Source organism: Felis catus, chromosome D3 (assembly GCF_018350175.1).
Source record: "Felis catus isolate Fca126 chromosome D3, F.catus_Fca126_mat1.0, whole genome shotgun sequence".
Taxonomy (NCBI): Eukaryota; Metazoa; Chordata; class Mammalia; order Carnivora; family Felidae; genus Felis; species Felis catus.
The window spans coordinates 8,657,498-8,685,464 of record NC_058379.1 but is presented as its reverse complement, the minus strand read 5'-3'; the positions used below and the strand labels follow the sequence as shown (position 1 = coordinate 8,685,464).

The following is a 27,967-nucleotide window of genomic DNA, read 5'->3' as shown; positions in this document are numbered from 1 at the left end:
CTCCCGGTCAGGTGTCACATGAGACTCTGGGGACACAGGCCTTGCGTTCATAGAGCTTAACTGCTAGTGTGGAAAGAGAAGTCATAAGTAAACGGCCATACACACAAAATTCTGATTAGAAACTGTCATGAGGATCTCTCAAAAGAATACACAGATTACAAACCTGAGAAGGGGTCTGATTTAGGTTTTAGGGGTCAAGGAGGGCCTCTCTGAAGAAGGGACATTTCAGCTGAGGCTCCAAGCTTGAGTGAAAGTGAGCCAAGCTCAGAGTTGGAAGAAGAGTAGTCCAGGTTGAGGGAAGATGCCATGTGAAGACCAGGTGTGGGGAGAATGCAGAGGGCTGGAGGGACAGAAGGGCCACAGGGCTGTGTATATAGTAGGAAGGATCTTGGATTTTGTTTAAAAATTCTTTTATCTTTTTTATTCATTTATTTTTAATGTTTATTAAGAGAGACAGAGCATGAGTCAGGGAGGGGCAGAGAGAGGGAGACACAGAATCTGAAGCAGGCTCCAGGCTCTGTCAGCACAGAGCCTGATGTGGGGCTTGAACTCACAAACCATGAGATCATGACCCGAGCTGAAGTCAGATGCTTAACTGACTGAGCCACCCAGGCACCCCTGTTTTAAAAAATTTTTTGTGTGCATTTTTTATTTATTTTTGAGAGACGGAGCACAAGTGGGGGAGGGGCAGAGAGAGAGGGAGACCCAGAACCCGAAGCAGGCTCCAGGCTCTGAGCTGTCAGCACAGAGCCCAACGTGGGGCTCAAACTCACAAACTGTGAGATCATGACCTGAGCTGAAGTCGGACACTTAACCGACTGAGCCACCCAGGCGCTCCAAAAATTTTTTTAATGTTTATTTTTAAGAGATAAAGAGAGCAGGTTGGGGGGTAGGCAGAGAAAGAGGGAGACACAGCATCTGAATCAGGCTTCAGACTCTGAGCTGTCAGCACAGAGCCCGAAGACCTGAGTTGAGGTCAAACGCTTAACCGGCTGAGCCACCCAGGCGCCCCTGGTGTTTATTTTGAGAGAGAATGTGAGCCAGGGAGGGGCAGAGAGAAAGAGAGAGAGAATACCAAGCAGGCTCCACACTGTCAGCACAGAGCCATATATGAGGCTCAGTCTCACAAACTGGGAGATCATGACCTGAGCCAAAATCAAGAGTCAGACACCTAACCAAGTGAACCATGCAGGCACCCCGGGATCTTGGATTTTTATCCAAAAAACAGGGGACAGTGATAGGATCAGATACTATGATCAGAGGTGAGGGTTTATGAGGCCTGCTTGGGCTGCTGGTTGGAAAATGCACTGGAAGAACCAAGTCCAGGGAGAGAAATCTATAAGGAAACAGTTGCAATCTTTGGGATGAAGACGTGGACTGGGGAGGAGGAAGAAATGAACAGCATACGTGGGGAGATGAGAGCCCAACAGGCTCCAGGATTGTGGATGCGGAAAAAATCAGAAGGTTTACTCTCAGGTGGTCATAAGCTCTCCTTGGACCTCTTCGTATCTCGTACCTCTTCTGTTTGAGGAAATCTCAAACTGGGAGCTCCTAAGGCACCCGAACCATATGGGAGACTGGGCAGAGGAGGCCACCTGGAATCAGAGAGGGGAGATCACCGTAGTTAATCCCTTTGGACTCTAACCTTTTCTGAGCTCGTGAAACCGTTTATGAAAAAAGTCTGAATATGCATCAAAGGTGTACTGTTGGAGAAAGATCATTTTATTTTACTTTGAAAAGTATAAAAATATAAAAGAATAAAAATACTATCGAGTACTTCTATAATCATCACCCTGAATTGACAGCTGTTAACATTCTGTCATACTTTCCTCAAATTTTTTTGTATTTTAAAAAGGTGTTCGGGGGCCCCTGGTGACTCAGTCGGTTGAGCATCTAACTCTTGATTTTGGTCATGATCCTGGGGTCAGGGATCAATCCCCATATCAGGCTTCACTCTGAGCATGGAGCCTGCTTAAGTCTGTCTCCCTCCCTCTCTCCCCCTCTCCCCCCCTCCCCCTCTCTCCCCCTCTCTCCCCCTCTCTCCCCCTCTCTCCCCCTCTCTCCCCCTCTCCCCCCTCTCCCCCCCTCTCCCCCCCTCTCCCCCCCTCCCTCTCTCCTTCTCCCCCTCCCCGCCTCCCTCTGCCCCTCTCCCCTGCTCACTCAATTTCTAAAATAAAAAAATTTAAAGTAAAATAATAAAAAGATGTTTTTCAGAGAGCATTCAAGTGCTTTTTGAACCCTTCTGTTTTTAACCTTTATGACTCCCCGAGGGCAGCCACCATCATGAATTTGGTATCTCCTTCTAGTTCATTCACTTTTATGTTTGTCCTCCTAAGTGTTCGTTAAGCTTCTTGGATCTACATGTTCATATTTTTCCGTCAAATTTGGAAATTTTTTCAGTCATTTTTTCTCCAAATATTTTTCTGCCCTAATCTCTCTCTCATCTTCTTTTGGGGCTGTAGGTATGTGCATATTAGACCACTTGATATTGTCCCTGAGACTCTGGGTTTTTATCCCTGCCTTTTTTCTCACCACATTTCTGCTTGATATTTTCTATTGCTCTGTCTTTAAATTCACTAATCTTTCATCCTGCGTTATCTAATCAGATTTGAGCCCATTTGAATTTTTTAAAAATAGTTTCCACTTCTCTATTAAGATTCTATATTTGGGGGTGCCTGGGTGGCTCAGTCAGTTAAGTGTCTGACTTTTGATTTCAGCCTGGGTCATGATCTCGTAGTTCGTGAGATAGAGTCCTGTGTCAGGCTCTGTACTGACAGCTCGGAGCCTGCTTGGGATTCTCTCTCCCTCCCTCTCTCTCTCCCCCTTCCCTACTCTCACTTGCATGTGTGATCGTGCTCTCTCTCTCCCTCCTTTCTCAAAATAAACTGGGAAAAAAAAGATTCTATATTTCTTCATTAAGCTCCTATTTTCTTTGAAATCCTTGAACATATTTATAATAGCTATTTATAAGTCTTTGTTGGCCAATTCTATTATCTCTGTCCATTTTGAGCTAATCCAATGTTTCTACTGGTTACGGGCCACATTTTTCTATAATTTTTTAGTGTATGCTATCCATTGATGAATGCTGCCTTGTTGAATGTATTTTGTTGTCCTCCCTAATAGAATCTGAGTTTTGTCCCAATAGGCAGTCAGTTTACCTGGGGATCTGCTTGATCTTTTCAAGGCTTCTTTTTAAGTGTGTCTGGGACAGGTCTAAGGTAGTTCTTCCTACAGAACTAGATTATGACTACTATGACTACGTATAAGGCATGGCTTTTCTGGAATTTCTACTGAATGCCCCCAGGGTGTTCAGCAAGATTGGTACTAGGGATGTTTGGAACTCACACATCTCCCACCCCAGCGTTGTATCATCTCTGGCAGCTTTTTAGCTGTTTACAATTCAGCCAAAGTTGGATTTTTGGAGCTCCTTCTCTGTAGAGCTTCCTTTCCTTGGGTATTTTGCCATGTAAATTCTTGAGGCGGGGGGGGGGGGGGAGGGGGGGAGAGGCCTTGAACTATAATCTTTGCTGCCACAGTCCAGAAAGTAATTCTAGGCAGAAAGCCAGGTGATTGTGGGGTTCACCTCATCTGTTTCTCTTCTCTCAGGGATCACAGCAAATTTCATGTGTTTCATCCAGTTTTACAGTTTTGTTTGTTTGTTTTTATGGCAAGAGGCCTAATCTGGTACTAGTTACTCTATCATGACCCGAAGCAGAAATCCCATTCTTTTGTATGCTTACACTCCCATTTTTTTAAATGTTTATTTTTGAGAGAGAGAGAGACAGAGTATGAACAGGGGAGGGACAGAGAGAGAGGGAGACACAGAATCGGAAGCAGGCTCCAGGCTCTGAGCTGTCAGCTTAGAGCCCAACGCAGGGCTCAGATCCAAGAATTGCAAGATCATGACCTGAGCCCAAGTCAGACACTTAACCTACTGAGCCACCCAGGAGCCTCTACACTCCCATTTTTACACACTCCCAAAAACGCATATAGTAATATTTTGCATATATTTTTACATGTTTATATAAGTGGTTTATATTCATATTCTATATTTTTCTTTTAAACTCAACATGTTTTTAAAGATCTATCCACATTTGTGTATTCAGTCACTTAAACATTTGAGTGTTTTCAAGTGTGTATGAAGTGCAAGACACTGGGTATGTCATTTGCACAAGAAGGAAAAAGTTCCACTTCCGTGGAGCTCAGAGTCTGGGAAGGTAGGAAGATAATACACAGACAGCCGGGTACACATATAATGTCGCCAGTGAGCACAATAAAGGAAAGTGAAGCAGAGTAAGTGGACACAGTGTGAGTGGGCAAGACGACCAGACAAAGCCTCAGTGGAGGTGATATTTGAGTAGAAGCCTGACTAAGTGAAGGTGTGAGCCATGCAGATGTCTAGGGGAAGACAGTTCCCAGAAGAGGGCCTGAGTGTGATGAAAGAAGCATTTGAGAGTTTTAAGGAAGGGCATGAAGTGATCTCATTTATGTTTGAGAAAGTTCTTTCTCGCTGCTGTGCGGAGAATGGATATGGGGAGGAGGTGGCAGGCTGCTGCAGTAATCTAGGCAAGAGATGGCAAGATATGGTGGGGCGAGGTGGTCTTCCTTGGGAAGTTAGCTTACAGGCAGTGCCAACAATTTGCTGTTAGGTAAGTATTGAATGAGGAAGAAGACATTTAAAGAATGATGCCAATGGTATTGGCCTAAGGAATTAGACAAATGGAATGCCATAAACTGAGATGGGGACTTTTGGGTGGCAAATGAATAATTCTGCCTTGAACTTGCTAGGTATAAGATGGCTCTCAGATAACTAAGGGTGATGCCCTTAGTTGAGATGGGGATTGGAGCTGGTGTTTATGTATAATCAGTGTACAGATGGCTTTTAATGCTGTGCCGCTAAATGAGAACCCCTAGGAACTGAGCGTGGAGAAGAGAGGTGATCATAGGCCTGAGCCCTAGGAATGTCAATTCTTAAATGTAAGGTCTTCCTCTTAGGGAATCCAGCAGAAGAGACTGGTAAGAAGTAATCATTGGGGTGGGAGGAAAACCAGGAGAATATGGAATCCCAGAAGCCAGTGAAACAAGTGTGTGAGGGAAGGAGTGACTTATTGTGTTCAGTGCCGCCAAGTGGGTATATGGACGTCATCAGAGACCTAGAGCCACGCGGTCCGTTTGTGTTAACTGCTGTATAGTATGCCATCGTGTGAATAGAAAAGGCTCATTCCTCTCTCTCCCACCATTTACATGAACATTTGCAGCGAACGTTCTTGAACATATCACTGATTTGAGCACATGGGGGGGGGGTTCTCTTTGGAGTCTTTCTAGGGATGGAATCACTAGTTATTAAGGAAGATATGCACCCCTTCAACTTGACAAAACGATGCCAGATTGTTTCCCAGAACAGTGGCACCAGAGTCCATGCCTGTGCTCAGTGTTCAAGAGATGGCCCACGTCTTTGCCAACATTTGCTGTTGCAGACTTTAGAATTCTTGCCACTCACATTTTCCTGAGTACTAGTGAGGTGGTGGGTCTCTGCCACTGGGGTTTCCTTTCATGTGACCTGCCTGTTAATATCAGGCAGTTTTCAATGGAGTTGTCTTTTTTTTTTTTTTTAAGTTGTATGATTTCTTTATATATATTCTGGACACTAAACCTCCATTAAATACATTGCAAATAATGTGTGTGTCACACCCAGTCTGTGGTATGTCTTAACTTGGTAGGGTTGTGGGTATGTGTGTGTATGTGATATAAAAGCTTTTTGCTTTTCTTGTCGATGATGTTTTTAGAGAGAGCACCAGCAGGGAAGAGGGGCAGAGGGAGAGAGAGAATCCCAAGCAGGCTTCACACACAGCATGGAGCCTGACACAGGGCTTGATCCCACACCCTGGGATCATGAACTGAGCTGCAATCAAGAGTTGGACACTCGGGGTGCCTGGGTGGCGCAGTCGGTTGAGCGTCCGACTTCAGCCAGGTCACGATCTCGCGGTCCGGGAGTTCGAGCCCCGCGTCGGGCTCTGGGCTGATGGCTCAGAGCCTGGAGCCTGCTTCCGATTCTGTGTCTCCCTCTCTCTCTGCCCCTCCCCCGTTCATGCTCTGTCTCTCTCTCTGTCCCAAAAATAAATAAACGTTGAAAAAAAAAATTAAAAAAAAAAGAGTTGGACACTCAACTGACTGAGACACCCAGGCACCCCAAAATAGATTTGAGTTTTGATGAATCAAATCTATGTGTTTGCTTTGTTTTGTGTCTTATTTAATCAACCTTTCCCTATTTGAAGGTCATAAAAACACTTGGCAATATTTTTTTTTCCAAGACTTTAAAAGTTTTTTTTTTTTTTTTTTTTTAATTATAAATGTTATGGTTAATGCATTGGAGATTCTGTGTAGGGTGTGAGGTAGGGATCTTTTATGTTTGCTTCCTCTTGTGAAGGCCAGGTCTTCTGACCTCTCCAGCCTCTTCCCACTGATCTGCATTGCCACCACCATCACACACATTTCCTACAGGGGAATACGTCTGGTTGGGGCTTTTTTTCCCTAATCCACTGATCATATTGCCCATTCTTGGACTCATGCCTAGAAGTTTTCATTATTGAACTTCATAAGAAACTTGCTATCTGGCAGGGCAAGCTGGGCAAAGGGAGGAGGATTATTTGTTTTTTGCTCTGAAGTCATTTGTCTTTAAACAGCTGTCCATAGTGTACTTAAAACGGCACTGGCCGAACTTGGGAAAAAGCTATTTGCCACTCACATATCAAGAACTAATCTGTGGCATAAAGAGGGGGGCCTCACTTTTCCGTGAAACTCTGGGTACTTTTACTTTTGACTTTCCACACCCTTGCCCCGCCAACTCTCACCTCCGGTTTTTCAGGTTGTGATGTCTCTGAACCATGGGGCCACTCTTCCGGTATTTACACGTGGTGGGTATTTTGTGACTGAGCTGTGGTACCAATTTCATTGGTTATTGCCAACCAGACCATAGTGACAGGCCTGACGGGTTCTGGGGTTTCCTGTTGCCTCATCGGCACTGAGACCCCGGATTCCAAAAATAAAAGCACAAGAAACCACCGTGACCTCACGGTCTCTGCTTGCACGGTCCTCTGAACGCCAGGGCTGTTTTCCCCCCCACGGCCTGGCCCGGCCTGGACCCTGCTCCCTGCCAGAGCAACGTGGGGTCTGAGTGGCCTGGACAGGCTCTGAGGGCCGTCCCCCCCACCTGAGAACTTGCTCGCTGTCCCCCCTCTTCAGGCTGGCTCCCGCAGGGCCAAAGTGGCTCCGGCAGAGAGGATGAGCAAGTTCTTGAAGCATTTCACTGTCGTTGGGGACGATTACCATGCCTGGAACATCAACTACAAGAAATGGGAGAATGAGGAGGATGAGGAGGACGAGGAGGAACAGCCGCCACCAACACCTGCCTCCGGTGAGGAGGGCAGAGCTGCCGACCCGGCTGGGGCCCCTGTCCCTGCGCCCAGGCCCCCCCTAGACTTCAGGACCACATTGAGGAAGCTGTTCAGCTCCCACAGGTTTCAGGTAGGTGGGCAGAGGCCCAAGATGCCTAGGGTGGGGCAGAGCTGTCAGCCAAGAGTCACGAGGCCAAGGTGGGAGCCCGTCTCTGCCACCGTATGCCTACTGAATGCTAACCATGTGTCAGGTGCCCCGTCCAGCACTGGGCAGATCCCGTGTTGTCAGGGATAAAATAAGTCACAATCCAAAGTCAGTTAAAGGTCTAGCACCTGATGAGTGAGTAAACAAAATGTAGTCTGTCCATGCTCGGCCAGGAGGAGGAAGGAGGCACGGACACCTGCTACAAAGTGGAGGAGGCTTGACAACGTGGTACTCCATGAAAGGAGCCAGACACAAAGACCGCAGAGCGTATGATTCCATTTATGTGAAATGTTCAAAATCGGCAAATCCGTAGAGACAGACAGCAGATTGGTGATAACAAGTTGGAGGGAGGGTAGAATGGCAATGGGCTGCTTACCGGATACGGGTTTCCATTTGGAGTGATGAAAACGTTCCAGAACTACATAGTGGCGATGATTGTACCACCCTGTGAATGTGCTAAATGCCCCTGAACTATAAGCCAACTTAAAAATGATTCAAATGTTTTATGGTAGATTTTAGGTTATGCAGATTTTATGATACACAAAAAGTAAACTGAAGGGTAAACACTGGAGCCAGAAAAAGATGTTCCTGCGTTCATTCAGCAAACACTGAGTGCGTGCCCTGAGTTGAACAAAGCCAAGATGGGTCCCGTGTCCCAGACACATCACCCTGAGGGCTTCAGTCTCTAATGTTGTAGAGCGATCTGCGTAGTGTAGCCCACGGCTGACCTCGGGGTGCAGTTAGGGGAGAACATGAGAGGGAGATGTGGAGTTGAGAGAATAGCGAAGCATCTGTTGGCATCTTCTGACTTCGAAAGACAAGCGCAGGTCGAGTCTGGTCTGGCTGGCCCCGCAGTGTCTGGAAACGTGTTCTGAGAGCCCCAGGAGAATTCGGGAGGCCCAGGGATACTAAGGAAGCATGCAGCCCCCCAGGTCCTGTAATGGAGCCATTTTGGGGACCCTGTTGCTGGCGTCCTCCTAAAGCAAAATAAACCAGCGCCTCCCAAAGCTGACTTCCCTTCTGGAAGCAGAAACAGCCCTTGCCTCTCCCATCACTGACTCTGTTCCAGGGTAAAATAGAAAACAAAAAAAATTTTTTTTTTAATTTTGGTCTTTTTCTCATTCTTGGTTAGCTTAGAGAAATGAAGCAGGCCAAACAGCCCAACAAGCCTTGCAGCTCAGCACTTTCCTCTGCGGCTGTGACAGGAAAGGAAACGTGGTATTAAGTTGTTGGGGTTGAAATCCCAAACCTTCAATTTCAGGAGGAGAAGGAAGGCATCAGTTTCCCTCCAGCTGCAAGGGAAACCCTGGACCTCCCAGCTCTGGGAGGTCCTCCCGAGGGGGCATAGGGGTGGCCCCCTGCGCCAGGACCCCTAAGGACACTCCTACTGGATAAGCCTGACTGTGGAAACATAAGTAGACATGCTTAGTCATTCACTCGACAGTCACTTCTCAAGCACACACTGTGTGCCAGGGGTACAGCAGCAGGCATGGCAGATGTGTCCCTGTCCTTATTCTTGAAGGACCCACGGTCTATGGAGAGGTAGGCACTCCAGGAACCATCACCCAGACTGATGCTGGTTATGAGTGAAGGGAAGCCCTCTGTAAGAAAACAGAAGGGGGCTCCGAGAGATCCTGGGGGCAGGGAGCCACCTGACCCAGGATTGGGTGTCAGAAGACGTGTAGTGGAGGAGGTGATATTTCACCTGACACCTGAAGCTTAGGCAGGGCTGAGCTGTGTGAATGGGGAGGGGAGGAGCTTTTCAGGCAGAGGGACTGTGTTTGCAAAGGGCCGAAATAGGAAAGGAACTGTCATATTCCTGGAATTGAGAAGGGTCCACATCGGCTTCCGTGTAGCAAGTAAAGGGATAACTTGGCAAGAGAGGAGGTGCTGGAAGGTCACCTGTGGGCAGTGGGCAGCCATGGAAAGTCTAAATGCGTGGGTGGGAGGGAGTGACACAACTAGATTTGTAGAGAGGCTCAGGGAGACCACCGCGGAGTGGGGATACCAGTGCAGGGGTTTGATCTCTGCCGGTAGAATCAGCATGCAAAAGGATTCTGGAATCCCTTTCTTGGATGCGTTCTCTACCTGTTCCCGTGGTTTGAGGCAGCCTAGGTGACCAGATATATAGTTAATTGCCATCACTTCTCACACAGGATGGTACAAGCAAGGGAAAGAATATAGGGCGTGTTGGGCCTCTGTGGAATCCATGGGTGGACAGGGTGGCTGAGCTGGGGAGGACAATTGTGAAGGTCAAGGAGCTTCACTTCATTACCTGCTCACTACAGCCGGGCCCTGTGCCTTATAAGCACCCTTCACACATTACCTCATGTAATGCTCCCTCATTCTAGGGTGTAAAATGTGGTCAACCGCATTCTCTCCAAGAGTACGCTGAAGCTTGGAGTTAACACTTGAGAGACGTGCCCAAGGTCTAGGCCAACGCAGGAGCCGGCCCGGGGCTGGCGGCCCCATAGCTTTCACTCTCACCATGGCCGTCTTTGCCCCATCTGGGTTTGGAATTAACCGGCTTCCCTGAATTCTCAGCTTTTCTCTTTGTGACATGACTCCCCTCAGAAATAGCACTGCCCTGTGAAGTGGCAATTTCACGGTCTGGGGATTTTTTCACAGCGGTCAGGATTGGAGCCCAGACATTGTAGTTTTATGACCTTCGGTCTGTCTCACCTTTTTTAATTGAAGAGAAATTCACATAATCATTTTATTACAATTATTTATTTTAAGAGAGAGTGAGAGAGTGCACATGGGATAGGGACAAAGAGAGGGAGAGAGAGACTTCCGAGCAGGCTCCACACTGACACAGTGTAGAGCCCAATGTGAGGCTCAAACTTACAAACCGTGAGATCGTGACCCGAGGCGAAATCAGGAGTCATTCACTTAACTGACTTGACTGAACCAGCCAGGTGCCCCTAAAGTTAATCATTTTAAAGTGAACAATTCAGTGGCATTCTGTACATTCACAGTGTTGTGCCACCCCCACCACGGTCTAGTTCCAGAATGTTTTCATCACCCCAAAAGGAGATCCAGTACCCATTAAACAATAACCCTCGGGCCCCCGGGGACCACTAATCTGCTTTCTGTCTGTACGGATTTGCCCGTTCGGGACTTCATAGGAAAGGAATCAGACAACGCGTGGTCTGGACGCCCGGCTTCTTCCTCCGCGTCACGTCTTCCCCATCACTCGTGCTGTAGTGTGCCAGTGCCGCTTCCGTTTTACGGCTGAACATTCAGTCTGCTTTTAATGTCTCTGTGCCTTGGTTTTAGACCAGGCAAAGCTCTCACATCCCTTCAGCTCTAAAATAAAACCAAGGATGAAGAAAGAAAGAAAAGGAAAAACAACCTGCCAGAGGCTGGAATCTTCGAGCTACTGAATTTGAATATGTGTGAAAACTTCATTGCAGAGCAATTTGGCGTGCAATTTTCACAGTAAACCATGTCACTGAACACTGTAATTACTGAAATAATTAGCTACGGGCTGAAATGGTCAAAGGGTTTACTAGTCCACCCTCACACAGGCCTGTTGGGTTTCAGCCCTGAACTGCGGGCACTGCCAAGAAAGTGGCAGATGAACCTGCGGAATCTACCCCGGAGTGTTGGATGTAGGAAGGGCCCTGAGGGAGGCGAGGGAGGGTCCGCAGTTCCCAAGGGAACAGAGGGGTTACACGGTGTCCTTTGGGTCTCCTCCCATCGCTGCCATTTCCACCACCGGACACCGTCACCCCCACCCTGCCATTATAGAGGCCTCACCAGCATCGTCACTGTCACCGGGCCCCCCCGCCCCCGTTGGTGAGAGCACGCCCTCACTGCACCCCACTCTCACGGAGCCCCGCAAGATGGTCCTCCTCCCACCACTCTCTTCAGTCCCCAGGAGACCCAGGACTCCCTCTGCCCTTGGCCCCCTAACGAGCACGCGTGAGCTGGGCAAATATTCGCGGCTCTGGACGGAAGCTATTTCGTGTGTCCCGTGGACATCACTGTAATCCGGCTGCCTGAAGCAGGCAGTCCCTGGAGGCCTTCCATGACTCAGATCTGTGAGACAGATCTTTTTAATTATTTACCGAACATCTGTTCTGGGCGTACCCTGGCAAGAAGATCTCCAGAAACAGAAAAATTAAAACTTAAAAAACATTTTCTTGCCATCTAGGAATCGGCAGTTTGGCTTGAGAGATGCTGAGACACAGTGAATGAATACGAAGACTGGTGGTGACGGAGTGTCACTCAGCCACACAGAGAAGCTCCAGGGGGACAGACACTTCCCAACGGGTGGGGGGGGGGGCGGCGCAGGCAACAGGCCTGGAAGGCGCTCGACTGTGGGCCGCGGCCTCCCATCCTTGGCACCTTTACCCAGGATGGTTTCCCCTAGATGTTTCTGGCCTAATGTTTCTTGCGCCTTCCCTTGGTCTGCAGGTTATCATCATTTGCCTGGTCATTCTGGATGCCCTCCTGGTGCTCGCTGAGCTCATTCTGGACCTGAAGATCATCAAGGCTGACAAGAACGCCGTCAAGGTAGTGTGTCAGCAGCCCTTTAATACGGCTCAGTTCTGTTATCTTTCCTGAGGCGGGCAGAGTGGGGCAGACGGCACCCGCCTGGGAGTCGCAAGTCCTTAACAGAGTAGGTTGACTGGGTGCTTTTAACCAACGAGCAGAGAAAATGTCTTTCTTTCCAAACTGTAGATAAGCATTTACTACAAACAAGAAACCTTCTCATTTCGTGTGATGGCTCGAATCTCAAGTGGTGCTAGACCGCAGAGCTGGAGCCTGCTGCTGCTTCTAGAGGATCTGACCGAGAGAGGGCTACTGTCCCATCTTTAGGGGCAGACGAGCTATTTCTCTGCCTGTCAACATTCTGATGTGGTCCCCATGTTGGAGATGTGCCCACTGTTTATCCCCCAGTTCACAGCTGCTGCCTGAGCCTGCCCCAGATGTTTGTCCAGCCTTCCCAAGACAGCTGCTAGCTTTTCTTCTGTGGCCAGCCCGAGTCCTTCTGGAGTATTTTTCCTCTCTCTCTAAACTTAATCACGGACATACCTGCTGTACTCACTCTCTTGTGCCTTTTTCTTCAACTTTTTATTATGAAAAATGGCAAATAAACATTTGCTGTATTTGCTTTCTCTGTATCCACAAACACACCCATGTATTTTTGACCATTTGAAAGTAAGTTAGACATCAGGACACAAATATTTCAACTTGCTTAAGTATAAGGTCCTTCTGGGGCGCCTGGGTGGCTCAGTCGGTTGAGTGTCCAACTTCGGCTCAGGTCATGATTTTACAGCTTGTGAGTTCAAGCCTTGCATCGGGCTCCGTGTTGACAGTTCAGAGCCTGGAACCTGCTTCTGCCCTTCTCTGCCCCCACCCTGTTCTCTCTTTTTCTCTCAAAATAAACATTAAAAAAATTTTTTTAATAAAATTTTAAAAAAAGGTCTTCTACAGAACCACAATATTATCAATTCCTGAAAAGCTATCAATGATTCTATAATAACCAGTTTATATTCAAATGTCCTCATTTGTCCCAAGAGTATCTGTTATAATGTTTTTGTTATTTTTTCAAACTAGGATCCAGACATCTGATGTTATACTCAGTCATATCTCCACAGGCTCTTTTAATCTAGAAGAGTCCTCCCACCTTTAATTTTTTCCCCTTAGGACACTGACTTTTTGGAGTCCAGCCAGTCATCTTGTTAAGTGTCCCGTGTTCTGGATTTGCCTGTTTCCACAGAGGTCCTTCCAGCTTGTTCCCCTATCCTCTGTACACCATAGGTGAGGTCCGGAGGCACAATTAGCAAGAGTTCTTGGCTGGTGGGTGTTTTCTTTATAGCACAGCACATCGCTACCGGTGATCCTCACTGAGACTACTTAAGGCAGTAATTGCTGAGCTGTTCCACTGTCCAGGGACACTTTTCCTTTTCAGTTATAGATAATCTGCAGTGACACTTGACTGCCATGCAAAAATCCTCTTCTCCAATTAGCGTCCACCTGATGGTCACTGTCTGAGTCGGTGAATACATTGGGGGATGCGAACTCAGATTTCCATCATTCATTTTACATCTAGTAGGTGGTAATTTTTATGTATATATAAAGAAGAGCTTTCCTTTTCCCCCATGTGTGTATACATATCACTATGGGGGACTCGTGGATTTTTTGGGTGTATTCAGTGTATGATAATCATAGTCCTTCTGTTCACTGTTCAAATTGTCCCAAATTTGGTCACTGTGAGCCTCTTCAAACTGACTATATCTTTTTAACATAACTCCGTAGGCTCTGAGCATTTCTTGTTCTCTGGCGCAAGACGATGTCCCAGCTGAGTTTGTACTTTCCCTGTCCTAGAATGGAAATGGTTACTTTAAGGAAACGTAGTATTTATAAATAAAGATCTAGCAATCCTCTTCAATTACCGTCTACCTCGGAGATCATTTCTCGTCAGTACATAGGAGTCAGCCTTGGTCCTTTGCCCAGTGCTCCATATGGAGGTGCCATAATGCATCTGCCAGATGCCCTCTAATATTTCTATACTGCAAAGAATATAGAAGTTCTTTTGTCTGTAAATGATGCTGCAGCGAATATCCCTACAACATGCCTTTGTGCATGTGTCAGCTTAGCTATAGGATAGATTCCTAGCATTGGAGTCACCGGGCCAAAGGACATGGTTTTCAAATCCTGCCATTGCCCAACTGCCTGTCAGAGGGCAGGCAGGGCAGAGCCCCGGTCTGTGGTGTTCCGGCCGTATTTCCAGGCCAGGCCAAGAACTGAGCCCGTGGAGTTTGGGGTCAAATCAATGAGTTCACTCTCCGGTGCCCGGGCAGGTGCACTCAAGGCCAGCTTGTCTGTGTGCCCTGCCCCAGCCTGTGACCAGCCCTGGATCTGCACTCACTGTGCTGCCTCTGTCCTCTCCAGGTGTTTCACTGCATGAGCATTGCCATCTTGACCTTCTTTATGATGGAGATCTTTCTAAAATTATATGTCTTCCGCTTGGAGTTCTTCCACCACAAGTTTGAAATCCTGGACACCATCGTGGTGGTGATTTCCTTCATCCTTGACATTGTCCTCCTGTTCCATGAGCACCAGTTTGAGGCTCTTGGCCTACTGATTCTGCTCCGGCTGTGGCGGGTGGCCCGGATCATCAACGGTATGTTCCCTGCACTCCCGGGCTGCAGAGGGAATTGGAGGGTGGGCACAGCCTGAGAGTGGACCCAGAGGCCATGGTTCCTCCTCCTTCTGGCTAGCATTTTCTAGGGAAAAAGGGGGTGACCTGAGTTTGTAGCCTCTGTGGCTACAAATCGACACGGCGTCACATGCTCAAAGAGGAACCACATTTCTCCTGTAGGCCTTGTTTTCATGATAATTAGAAGATATTTATAGAAGGGGTCAGACAAATGCCTCATTGGTCCCTACAGCTTGGTCCCCAGAGCACCTTTGTTGTTTGGTGTTTTCCCGAAGACTGTTCCACCGCACCCCACCCACTGGGAGGGGTACCATCCAGAAGGGGTGCAAGTAAGCTGACAAACGCTACACCCTAGATTCTGGCCCTTTGAGGAAGTCACAGCACTTGTTAACATGAGGAAGACTTTGAGAACTGTTTCCCAAACTGACAAACTGGACAGTTTGGGGGGAGATAACACCTCTTAACATGACGCAGACTTTGGCTCTAGAGAACACGCTTGGGGAAAGAATGCTCTACCATATTCCTCATACACACCCTGTTGGTGCAGGGAGGCTCTGTTTCAGAGAAGCCATGTTTGTGCTGTTATTGGGTGGACACAGTGATCACCAACTGGTTCAGCTCTCCCTGAATGAGTCAGGGTTGTTCTGAAGCCTGTCTGTAGACCCACCGCACCAGAATCCCCTTCAGGGCTCTTATTTTTTCACTGGAGAGTCTGATGCGGCGTCTGGGTGGACCCTCGTGGGGTGTCTGTTTTTGAAGTGCTACCAGGTGACCTGGGCGTCCAGACAGGCTTGGGAATCCCTAGACAAGCGTCCAGCCCGACAGACTGTAGGTCAATGCCAGGAGAGTGAGGCAGGCCCGTCCTAGGATGTGCAGCTCCTTCACTGGGCAGCAACGAGTCCCACCCCGGCCTTCCGTGCTGGCGGTGAGGGGTCACATCTGCTCCGATGCGGGGCTCTGCCTGTGGGCACTGCGGGCTCCCACAGGCTTTAGGAGCCAGTTCAGATCTGATTAAAGTTTATTAAGAATATTCACTTGGGGGGCTGAGTGGGTTAAACATCCGACTCTTGATTTCGGCTCAGGTCATGATCTCACGGTTTGTGAGATTGAGCCCTGTGTCAGGCTCTGCACTGACAGCAAGGATACTTGCTTGGGACTCTCTCCCATTCTCTCTCACAAAATAAGCAGACATTAAAAAAAAATTAATTTGGGCTCCATCAAAGGAAATAAAGGAAGTTTTCCACTTTACTGAATATGCTTATGCTGATTATTTCATTCATCAAACAGAAATACTCTGTGCAAAGGTTAGCACAATTGAAATGGATCAACCGTTACAAACTATGAATGACTCCGGAATAGTTACTACCCATTACTCTCCTATCACACCATTGTGAGATGTGCTTTTACAGATAAAACCAAAAGCCTGAGCTCTGTTCATTTTCTTGGTCCAAATGGTAGCAGGGCACAGGACTGCCTAATAATGCGCACTATTGCATCGCTATCAAATTTAGGGGCAGGACATGAAAGGTCTGAGAAAGCAACACAAGCTTCAACTGGATTCAGACAATCAAGAATGCTGGGGACCGGGGGCCAGTGCTCCCCGACCTATGGCTACTGAGTCCACACATGGTCACTCTTAGTTGGAAGGCACAGAGCATCCCCAGTTGCTGCACAGTCTTTTGAGGTCATGTCCCCACTGTGGCATGGGCATTTGGGAGCCACCAGATAAGGCCGATGACCCCCCTATCAGCCAAGGCTTTGTTGATGGCCTGATAGCTGAATTGGCCATAGCTATGGGAGGCGGAAAGTCAGGACAGTGACAATTCCAAGGCCAAGCTTGCGCATTTCCAGCCTTGTACTTTCGTGGCTTTTGTGTAGAGTGCTAATAAGCCATGCCGTCATGAACATGCTCTGTGTTAAGGAGCTTAACACTCACGTGGTCAGGGACTATTAAGGACTTCTTAGCCCATGTGGGCTAAAGGGAAATCTTTAGGAGCCAGTTCAGGTCTGATTAAAGTTCCTTAAGAATATTCATTTGGGGAGCACCTGGGTACTGAGCAGCTCAGAGATAAACTCTGACCCTCCTAGTTCTGATGTCTTTAAGGGACTGACCATGCTGTCACCAGCTGGACACATTTATAAATAATACAGGGCTTTTTCCAAGTGGTTAAACTAGAAACCTGTATCACTGAGACCCTTAATTATTTTACAGGAATAATTATCTCCGTTAAGACACGTTCAGAACGGCAACTATTGAGGTTAAAACAGATGAATATACAGTTGGCCGCCAAGATCCAACACCTTGAATTCAGCTGCTCTGAGAAGGTAAGACCACAGTTTTGGGAGAATGCCACCTGTCTGCCTTCAGTTCTGCGCTTCTCCCTGCCAGGCCCTTGCTCGGACACAGCCCTCGACTAAGTCTTCCTTGTTCTTTCAGACTCAGGTTAGGCATCGCCTCCTTCCCCAGAGCTATGTCAGGTGTCCCTCCTCTGAGTACCTCCTGTCACTGGAGTCGCCCACTGGACCCCATCTGACTGAGGCAGGCTCCACTGGCAGACTCCAGTAGGAGTGTAGCATTCATTCGGCTGTGCATCCGGGGGACCCGCTGAATGCTCGCCACATCTCTGGGGAGGCTCAGAAGGTAAACTGACTTGTCTGCTTTTGTAATGACAGGAACAAGAAATTGAAAGACTTAACAAGCTCTTGAGACAGCACGGACTTCTTGGTGAGGTCAACTAGATGCGCACCTGCTCCACCCCAAAGAGAAGACCCTGCTTCCACGGGCTTGTGTCTCTGAGAGAAAGACAGCTGCCTCTCCTGGGCCCGTTTCGGGGAGAGGTTTGGTTCGATGCCTTTGCCTCACCTCCACCCAGCTTGGATTCCGGGCTGGGCAGGTGGTAGGGGGAGGGGGGAAGGCGGGGGAAAGGCTTGCCCTTCCTTTCTTGGAGTGACCAAGAGCTTCCCATCGCGTCCTCACTCCACGTCACCATGTATCATAAACTATATTCTCTCATGTTGACACTTTTGCTTGAAAATGAACGAAGCTGGACAACTACTAGTTGTATATAAAATTTTATCTCATCAGTGTACTTTTCACATTTCGCGTGTATATTGAGGAACCAGTGCCTTCTTTCATATGGGCATTCTGAAAGACAAAGGAAAAAAGAAAGCTACCTTAGCTACCAGCCCATTCTAGAAAGTCTTCTCTTCCCAAGCTGTTCTCAACAGCTCCTCTTGGCGCATATTCCTCCAGGGAGGTTGTCCTCAGGTGCCCAGCCCCTCCTCTGCCGCATCTAGCTTCTAACTGGCTCTACCCAGTTCCGCCACCTGACAACTTTTTTCTCAATTACTGTGCAATTAATGTATAAAAGCAACTCCTTCCCTCGGGACCTCCTACTCTATTCTTTCCAGCATCAACTGCTAGGAACTGCTCTGTGGTATTCCGTACAACCACCCGTTGGAGAGCTCCAGTGCCTGCCACCGAAATAGCAATTAGACCCAAGACTCCATGTAATGAAGGTGACACCGGGGAAAGATCCCCTCATGAGGCCCTGTGCTCTACTTGCATGATTTTGTACAATTTTGCTATTTTTGTATTCGTTTCCACGGGACCAGTAAAGAAAACAACTACAAACAATGAGTATTTTTAAAATAAGTCATGTTGAAGCAGAGGATGAATACACTGGATGAACCCTCGATGCCTGAGCTACTTCAGGGTCTGTCCCCTGTACCATCTTCCCAAAGCTGCAATTTGCTTTCCACACGTGACCTATGTGCCGACAGTACTGGAAATCACCAAGACCAGACGGTGCCCCATTCTAAGGTCACACTAAGTAGAATTTCCAAAAGGAAAAAGGAGGGGAGTGAGTGGAGAGAGGAGATGTGTGGTTTGAGGGCAACCCCACAGGTCAGAGGTGTAGCACCACAGGAGGTCTCCAAGGGAGCCCACGCCCCACAGCACTTGATTCTAGAGGTGTGGTGTCATTTCCTTGATTAAAAACTTACGTCAAACAAAGGGGAAGAAGAAATTAAACGGCAGCTTGGCATTGATGGTTGGCCGAGCCCTGAAGCCCGCCTCTGCAGGTGCAGACACATCCACAAAAGTAACCGCAGTGGAAATAAGAACCGTTCTTTCATTTCCTGAGTTGGTCTGTAATAAAAAGAGCGATGCAAGCCCTGCCTTCCAGCGTGCTAACAAAGATGGGACATGTTGCGTTCTTTTCCGCACGTGACCGTGGTCAGTGCATCTCATAGGTATGCGGAGGGCCCATCAGCCACTAACTTGGATGAAAGATACCACTTTTACCCAGGTTGTCCTAACCCATCAATGTCAATCGCAACTCAATTTTCAATGAATTTTAAGGATCAAATCTAAACAAGAACGCTAATGACAACGCTGTTGTCAGAATTTTCTAACTAAATGACTGCTAAAGTGTTTAAATTTCAATAATTTTTTCACAGAATAAATTTTATTATCACACTTGAGTTTTGTCTGGACTTACATCTTAACCAATACCTTGATTTTTTTAAGTTTGTTTATTTTGAGAAAAGTGTGGGAGGGGCAAAAGGAGAGAGAATCTTAAGCAGGCTCCATACTCAGCGTGGAGCCCAACACAGGGCTCAATCCCATGACCCTGGGATCGTGACCTGAGCTGAAATCAAGAGTCTTGACGCCCATCCAAGCCACCAAGGGGCCCCTTAACCAATACCTTTCTACTCAAGTTAGACGTACCTCAGGAAATGAGGATGCAATTAGATTTGCAGTGACATTAACTATTTTAGCCTGTGGGTTCAGTAAGGATCCGTACTTTGTCCACTTCACTTCTATAACCAAAGCCACTGGGAGCTGGCAGGAATCCTGCAAAACAAAATGCCATTCACCAGTCTGAACATTACACAACCTCATGTCAAACTTAATTTGCAGTTCAGTTTTAATTATAAAATGTTTCGCATATTACAAAATGTTCTGAACAAGAGAGTGAATAGACTCTAGAAGTTCAGACGAAAACAGCTGAGAGCACATATTTTAAAGTACTCAGTGCTCCAAAAATATTTTAACACCTAAAGCATCATTTTTCCGTGCTCTCCCGTTTCTAGAAAGACCAGCCATTATTGGGAAGTTGTGGAGATCCCAACACCAAACTGGAACACGGGGCTTCAAATGCCCCAACTTCAGCTCAGGGATTCTTTAGGGGAGAAACTGGCATTGGGTGGGGAGAGAAGAGAGGATGGGGTTATTCACAGAAATTAAACCTAATTGCAGATCACGTTAAACCACACCTGGAAGAAATGCAGTTGCTCTCTTTCCATTTATTTAATCTCATCAGTTGGCGATCAAGGTGTTACACAGGAACGTATAGAAATGAGTCTGTAAGGGGCGCCTGGGTGGCTGAGTCGGTTAAGTGGCCGACTTCGGCTCAGGTCATGATCTCACAGTCCGTGAGTTCGAGCCCCGCGTCGGGCTCTGTGCTGACAGCTCGGAGCCTGGAGCCTGTTTCAGATTCTGTGTCTCCCTCTCTCTGACCCTCCCCCGTTCATGCTCTGTCTCTCCCTGTCTCAAAAATAAATAAACGTTAAAAAAAAAAAAAAAAAAAAAGAAATGAGTCTGTAAGTTGTCAAAGATACTAAGTCTCCTGTGGACTGAGAGCATTGCTCCCACAGTTGCTCCTCCTGAGGCCTCTGCCCCCGGGCAGAACAGGCCAGCAGCCTCCCAACCTTTTTCTTGCCTTTACATCTGGTTTGTTGGCAAATGTGATACCCACTGAAGCTGCTTGACCGGTAGAAGGGATTCCATTGTAATACTCGACTTCTGTGTGTGTGTTTGACATTTTCCCCACAATAACAAGTTTTTAAAAATACGCCTCTTTAGGGCATGAAAAGCTACCAAGCCTGCTAAATTTGGTGCCTGCCAAAAAGGCACTGGTGGAACTCCTTAGCTTGGAACTGCCTTTTAAGAAGTTTGCAGGCAAAAAAATCCCTGTGACTATCCTGTTATTAGAAGATGCGATACACCACTGGCAGAAACTGAGCTTATTAGCACAAGCTCTCATGTCTGCTACTGGAGTTTCCTGGAAGGGGAGTACAAAACCCACTCCAGGCTCTCTGAGCTCCCTGGACCAGCAAAACCCTGAAAACGCTAATGTCTGCACTGCCTCTCCTCCCAACCTGTTTTCCCCTCTGAGGGGTCCTAATAACTGGATGTCTCAACCCAACTGCCAGAAGCCAGAAGCAATTTGCCTCGCTCCGAGGTGGCAGACCCGAGCCAAGACATAGCAGCTGAACAGCAGGGACTGAGTAATCATGGGTCTCTGCCGGGGACTCAGGAGGAGGGCCGGATCAGAGCTAGAGAGCTAGTCCTCAGCCCCATTGTCCCCATGCTATAAATACGCTAAGCAGATAATGAGAGGCCCGAGAAGCTGCCACAAGCAAACGCTGGGCAATTAAAGGATAAGATGGAGAGCACGCCTCCGGTGATGGGGACCAGCCCACGCTCTGACGGCTGAGACAAAAGAAAAAGGTGGGCAGAGCAATCACATGTGATCAGGAACCTCTCTGTAGCATGTCAAGTTCCATTAAACTCTTCAGGGAACTTTGGAACTGAAAGCTCTCACGTGTGGGCTGCCTTTATAGACCAGGGAACGAGAGATGGGACAGCGATGTGGACAGGAGGAGTCTCTCTTTCTGTGACAGTCCATGTCATACTCCCCTGTCCTGTCGCGATGTCTCATGTCACACCAGCAGTGATCGTAGGAAGTCAGGATGGTGATGGGTGGTAGTTTCCACGTTTGGAGCGGCCACTAGGCACCACGAATGTCCCTCATTTAACTCCACCACCCCGTGTGGCTGACACTGTAGCCCTCACTCCCTGTTTCACAGATGAGGAAACAGGCTCAAACCCTCAAAGGCAAGAGCGCTAACGAGGGGCAAAAACAGTTTTCAAAACGCAGGCCCATCTGACAGCAAAGCCTGGGCTCCGGCCTAGAGCCATCCATCTCCTTAACAGCTCCCCTACCTCCCCACGGGGGGTGGGGGAGCAGTGGGAATAGGAGAGACCACTCGCGCGCAGGTGCGGCCTTCCGCTTCCCCTTTACCTTCATGTGGGGCGCCTGGGTGATGAAGTGGATGGGTACCCAGTCCAGCACATCCTGGGCCCGGGAATTTCCAAAAGGGGCCACATAATCCGGGAAGCCATGGCCCTTCAGGAGGCTCTTCACTTTCTGCACTGCGAGCTGACACGTGATGGCTTTGGTCAGTCTCGTGGGAAGGAAGAAGAGGTTGATGCAATGAGGCTGTTGTTCATTCCAACAGTTTTCACCGGCTCAATAACACACGTGCCCTCTCCAGTTTATTTTTATTTTCTCACTCCAAACCCATCATTTGACAGAAGCCAAACTGTCTCTAACTCTGAGAAACCTCGGTTAGCTCTGTACAAGCAGAGTTTCCATGGCCAAAAGTTTGGGAAATATTGCATGCCCACATCCCTCCTGAAGCACACTGGCATATTAGAGGCTCTCCTTACAGTAAGGAATCATGTTTTTAACTTTAGTTTGGTGTTGCTCAAACATATTGATTGGACCACAGACATACCCCTACTGACTCTTGTGGAAATGTAGTCCCTGAAACTCCCTCAGAGAAATACTGGTCTAAAGTGATCAGAACCAATAATGGAAATGGAATGTGTTGGTCTAACCAAAACAAGACCATAATTACCCTGAGGGGAGGTAGGGATGGGAAGTGTAGGGTAGGAGAAGAAAGGGGTAAGAGCCAAATCTTGGTCTTCCATAGTGGGGACTCAATAATTCATAAGACCAAAATATCAAGAAGCAGCATTACATAAAGGTTATTCACAGATTTGGGAGTAAGTTTCCAAAAACTCAGCTATAGGAACTGCAAGAGATTGCCTGCAGAGTGGGGGAAATGAGGGTAAGCCATGCAGAGCTAACATTTTACGTTATATGTATGTTTGATGTTAACACGGTAAAAACAGAGATCACATGCAGGCTTCCTCTCAATGGGCTTGCTGCACTATGTAAATTAAATTTCAGAAATATAGAAAGGACTTTCAGGGACAGCTTTTTTTGTTTTTTGTTTTTTTTTTGCTGTGAACTCAGATGCTATGTATGCAACCTTAAAACCAAATCTCCAAAAGCCTTGAGATTTTTACTCTGCCACATCTGATAAGAAAAATGATCTAAACAAGTTTCCTTTGAATCATGACAAATGGTGTATGGCTGTGAAAACTAAAATTAGAAAACAAAGGTACTGTCACTAGTGCCAACAGGTCACACTGTGGCTTTCACATGCGCTTGCAGGCTGATGGGGAGGTTCGACTGAGATGGGGGAAGAGTAGGAATGTCTTGTTTTCTGATCAACACAAGTTCCAAAAGAAACAAGTTTCTCTCTTACCTTAGCTTACAGCCCGATTGCATATCATAACCAAATAACACTGGGGTCCGGATCCCCTCGAGTGCTAAGCAGTCTTTCTCCGCTGTGCTTCGAAGAATAGTAAGTTGTCCATATCTGTTCATGGTCTGAATAATCCCAGATATTCACAGAAAGTTAAGGGACAATCACCCAGTACAAAAGCAGTCCGATTTTCAGGAGACAGTGACACATGTGTGACATGAAGTGAAACCCAAATATCCCTTCTCTAGGCATCTGCGATTTTGACAGTTATTTCCTGGGACAGAGCAAAAAACGGTTCAATTCTCCTTGATTAGGAGATCCTCAGAAGGAAAATCCTCAGAAACCGTTCCTCCTTTAAAATATTTCCAATTTTTGAAAATCACTAAATGTGTTTAAAAGTCTCTGTTTAAGTATGCAATTAAATATATCTAAAAGTCTGTCAACTTTTCTGTCTTAAGATTTTCACTATAAAACACGTTTTCCAGGGTCACGCTGTTTCACCCCCAACCACCCCACGTACCTCACGTGCTCTGCGGCCAGACCCACGACCCACCAGAGCCAACCAGAGAAGTCCTGGCCAGAACTAGCCTCCAGCTCACAGGACTCTCAGCAATAAAGAGAAGAGCGACACACACAAGTGGACAGGGAAATCAACCTTGTCTACAGAACCAAAAAGGATATCCCTTCTGAGGCTGAAATCCAGCAGCTAATGGGAGCCCTACAACATAACCAGGGTTTCCACTGAGAGGAACCGGCTTTGTATTTTGCTGAAAGACAAAGAAGAAATGCCCCCAAATAATTCTTAATTTAATAAGGAAATAGGGTGAAAATAAAATGCTTTTCACAGTGAAATCTAGGATTTCCAACCAATAAAAGAATTCCTCCCCCCTACTCAGAACTATAAATATATCTGCTGAGTGTAGGAGTAGATCATTCTATAAAAGAACAAGCTCACATGGAAGAAAATCTTACTCCCAGAAAGGATAAGATACAAGGACTCTGCCTGATTTCCTCACAAACACATGCGACATAAACCCTTTGTTTAGTACAAATGGATAGATGATAATACTTCTAAATTGGGATACCTTTTCCCCTAAGAAGTTATGGTTTCTTTGTATTTGCAATTAAATATGTGTACAAAATTGATCAAACCTACCTGAATGAAACGAATTTCAAACTTTTGCTCAAGTGGAAGCATTGCACTGCTCACTGTCCCCAGAAGGAGAGAGAGATCAGCTTTGGTTATTTCCCCTGCATCTGTATATGTGAGGCTATACTTGACCTAAAAACAAAACGATACTCCAAATCCACCTGTTCCTGTTGCATTTCTGTAGTTGTATTAATAATTCAAAATACATATAGAACGCAAGTCCTTTCCCATTTCTCTATTCGTGGAAGCTTTTCTGTCCTGGCTCATCAGACTTCAGGATGAGTTGCCTCACCACCCCCAGCTGACAGCGTCATCTGAGCCTCTCTGTACCGAGTTACGTGTATTCCAAATCAGCAGGTTTGACCAGATCGTGATCAGGCCATCTCCGCAGGGGAAATGTGGTAAAACAACAGCAACGACAACAAATTTTGGTATATTCTTGAAAGTCACTAGGTTTGTGGAGAAAAACCACACATGATTCTTTCAGAGACCCTAAAGAAGCATCCTCTAATGACAGAGCATGAAGGCAAGCAGGAGGGCAAGCCAAGAAAACCAACACATCAGAATGGGCCAGAGCCCCCTCTGAAGGGCGTCCAGGTCCTCCCTCGGGGCCATGCAGCCTGAGTCTGCCACACAGACTCTGCTTTCAAAGCCAAACTGGGCACCTACCTCAAGAACAACGTTAGTGCAGATTTTAACGTCCCCAGCCTCAATAAGAGTCTGGTTCAGTACATCTGTGTCCTCCAGTCGGGCTAGCGTTTTATTCAGAGACTCCATGAGGATGGACTGAACAGTGATAGGGATCTGCCAAGTAAAGGAGATGGCTCACTGAGGACACCGTCCAATAGAGATGAATCGGTTACAGTAACGAAAAACTGGAGACAAACTCCGCCGACAGACTGCCAAGCAGGGAAAAGCATGCCACACAACAGTATGCATATTATAGTTCCACACTTGCAAAAATACATTTGCTTATATGTAGATATATTTACACAGAAAATACTAGAGAAGGATATTACCAAATCTTTCAAAGTGGTTATCTCCGAAAATCTATGTTCGCACAAAAACTCATACACAAATGTTCACAGCAGCATTCCTAACAGCCAAAAACTGAAAACAATGCAATGATCCATCAACTGATAAATGGAAAAATGTAGTATGGCCATACAAAAGAATATTATTCATCCATAAAATGGAATGAAGTGCTGATTCATTCCACAACATAGATGAATCTTGAAAACATGATGCTAAGTGAAAGAAGCCAGACACAAAAGGTCACATATTACATGATCCCATTTATCGGAAATGTCCAGAACAGGCAAATCCACAGTGACAGAAAGTAGATTAGTGGTTGCCTAGGGGTTGACGGAGAGGATTAGAGAAGAATGAGGAGTGCCTGCTAATGAGCACAGGGGTTCTTTCTGAGGTGATGAAAATGTTCTGGGTGGCTCAGTTGGTTGAACGTCTGACTTCAGCTCATATCACGATCTCACATTTCGTGAGTTCAAGCTCCACTTCGGGCTTGCTGGAGCCTGCTTCGGATCCCGTCTCCTCTCTCTTTGCCCCTCCCCAACATGTGCGTGCACGCTTGCTCGCTCTCTCTCTCAAAAATAAACATTTTAAATTAATTAAAACATGTTCTGGAATTAGGTAGTGGTGATGGTTACACAACCTTGTGAATATACTAAAAACTGCACAAATCGCACACTTAAAAATGGTGAGTTTTATGGTATGTGAATTGTATCTCACATTCACATATATTCACCTCCAGAGCACAGCTCCTACCGATAAATGCACTCATTCTGTACACACGAGCACATTCTGCACAGTCCCAGAACAAAGCTCCCTATACCCCCACACCCTCCCTGAATATACCCTTGGCCCACTTCACACCCAACTTCTACACACACCCTTACACACACACCCTTACACACACACACACACACACACACACAGTGGTGGGATCATGGTAAGAGAAAACAGAGACAGATAAATCTTTCAAGCAGAATCAGGAAGCTCTGCTTAACCCAATGCTATTAAAGGACACTTTTCATGGGGCACCTGGGTGCTCAGTCGGTGGAGTGTCCGACGCTTGACTTTGGTTCAGGTCATGATCTCACCATGTGTCGGTTCAAACCCCGGGCTCTGGACGCTGACAGCATGGAACCTGCTTGGGATTCTCTCTCTCCCTCTCTCTCTGCCCCTCCCCTGCTTGCGTGCTCCTCTCTCTCTCCCTCCCTCAAAATAAATAACATTGTTTTAAAAAATAAAGGACATTTTTCATTTATGGCCACAGCCAGCAGAACAAGCAGCAAGCAATCCTTTAAATGGCTCAACCCTCTAGGGAGTTGGGCCTCTTCATACCATGTGACAAATCTGATGTTTGCTTCAAATGTCAGTGCTCAGAAATCACTGTTTAGGAAGGAATCTAACTTGTATCTAGTTGTTTATATTGCTTTGAACTTTGCCCTCAATCATGTACCATGCTGTTTATAATTCAAAATTACTAGGTATTTAAGCTGTCATTTTATAGATAAATAAGTAGTTGTTACACATCTGCTCCCATGACCAAAAGGACCTGTAACTGTCCTTATAAGTCAAACCTCTAGGAACGTGACAGGGTGTGGAAGCAAAGACAAGCTGTCATGTGACAACAGTGGCAAAAGGGCACCACCAAGCACCACAACACCCCCTGCATAACAAGCCCACCAATCCACGTAAGACCTACATAGGGAGTCCCTTGCTATGAGTTAATGAACTCTTCGGTTTACGTCCTCAAAAGACAACTCTGGATCTCTTTATCTGAACCTACTGATCCCTGGTTCAGCACGAATCCTGGGTTCTAAGAAAGCGCACACCCTTCCACACCAGCCTGTGATGGAGCCATCCCGGTGGTATACAGACGTAGTTGGCAAAAACCAAAGGGCCCAGGTTAGACAAGCTTTGGAAAGACTGGTCTGGCAACAGCCACTGGAATAGTCACAGAATGAAAATGGTGGGGCTACTCTGGTTTCCTGAATGTCCTATTCAGTCCTATCCCACCCCCAAGCTACCCTGTGGCAAAGAACTAAAGCGTACGTAACGGTGGAAATATAGTGCCGTAACTTAATCTTTCATTGATGGTTCAATAGATATTAACAACGATTCCAGGCAAGCCTAACAGACTGCACTTAACGGGAAGCCTAGATCCAATTTTTATACTCCTGATCCTCTAACAAATCTTGGAAGTTGCTTTTTAAAAATCTTTATAAACAATCTCTGATATTAGTTGATATATTTGTCCTTTAGAGCACAAGCTTTGGTATCACACAAATCTGAGTTCTAAGTCCCAGTGCCACTTCCTGACTGCATGGCCATAGGAGGCAGAGAAGGAATGTGTGTGAAGCTTGTAACTGGGGGCCTGACACACAGTATAGCTTGTCCAGTGTTGTGGTTGAGAGTTAGGTCTTTGGAGATTCCTATCCCAGCTCTGCCACTTCCCCACTGGGCAGCCTTGAGCAAGCTAATTCAACTGCTCTGTAACTCATGTGCCAGGGAGTGACAACAGGCCCTACTCCCAGGACTGCTGAGACTAACAGACTAATGGACTTCAGACGTGCATAGGAATGAGAACAGTGTTCAGCACGCAGCACGCCCCT

The 27,967-nt window shown here is 46.9% G+C and overlaps 2 protein-coding genes across 15 annotated transcripts in view; one reads left to right on the top strand and one right to left on the bottom strand.

Annotated features, from left to right (window-relative positions):
• The window catches only part of HVCN1 (hydrogen voltage gated channel 1), a 37,374-nt gene extending 18,116 nt beyond the window's left edge, over positions 1-19,258 (top strand). For 8 of the 9 annotated variants that reach the window (XM_006938467.3, XM_045042376.1, XM_006938465.4 and 5 more), the window contains 5 exons: positions 7,243-7,524; positions 12,022-12,120; positions 14,506-14,737; positions 16,986-17,098; positions 17,447-19,258. In XM_006938467.3, the coding sequence (XP_006938529.1) occupies positions 7,282-7,524; positions 12,022-12,120; positions 14,506-14,737; positions 16,986-17,098; positions 17,447-17,512 (753 nt within the window). In that variant the 5' untranslated portion in view covers positions 7,243-7,281 and the 3' untranslated portion in view covers positions 17,513-19,258. Of the gene's footprint in view, positions 1-6,889; positions 6,915-7,242; positions 7,525-12,021; positions 12,121-14,505; positions 14,738-16,985; positions 17,099-17,446 lie in introns of those variants that run through there. The other variant, XM_019814523.2, reaches the window with a different exon arrangement.
• TCTN1 (tectonic family member 1) overlaps positions 17,830-27,967 on the bottom strand; it is a 28,702-nt gene continuing 18,564 nt past the window's right edge. For 3 of the 6 annotated variants that reach the window (XM_045042371.1, XM_045042373.1, XM_045042374.1), the window contains 7 exons: positions 24,999-25,133; positions 24,336-24,461; positions 23,861-23,946; positions 23,180-23,320; positions 21,865-22,027; positions 19,506-19,631; positions 17,830-18,923 (listed from right to left, as the gene is read on the bottom strand). In XM_045042371.1, the coding sequence (XP_044898306.1) occupies positions 18,780-18,923; positions 19,506-19,631; positions 21,865-22,027; positions 23,180-23,320; positions 23,861-23,946; positions 24,336-24,461; positions 24,999-25,133 (921 nt within the window). In that variant the 3' untranslated portion in view covers positions 17,830-18,779. The remainder of the gene's footprint in view (positions 18,924-19,505; positions 19,632-21,864; positions 22,028-23,179; positions 23,321-23,860; positions 23,947-24,335; positions 24,462-24,998; positions 25,134-27,967) is intronic. The other 3 variants (XM_006938463.4, XM_019814520.3, XM_045042372.1) reach the window with 3 other exon arrangements.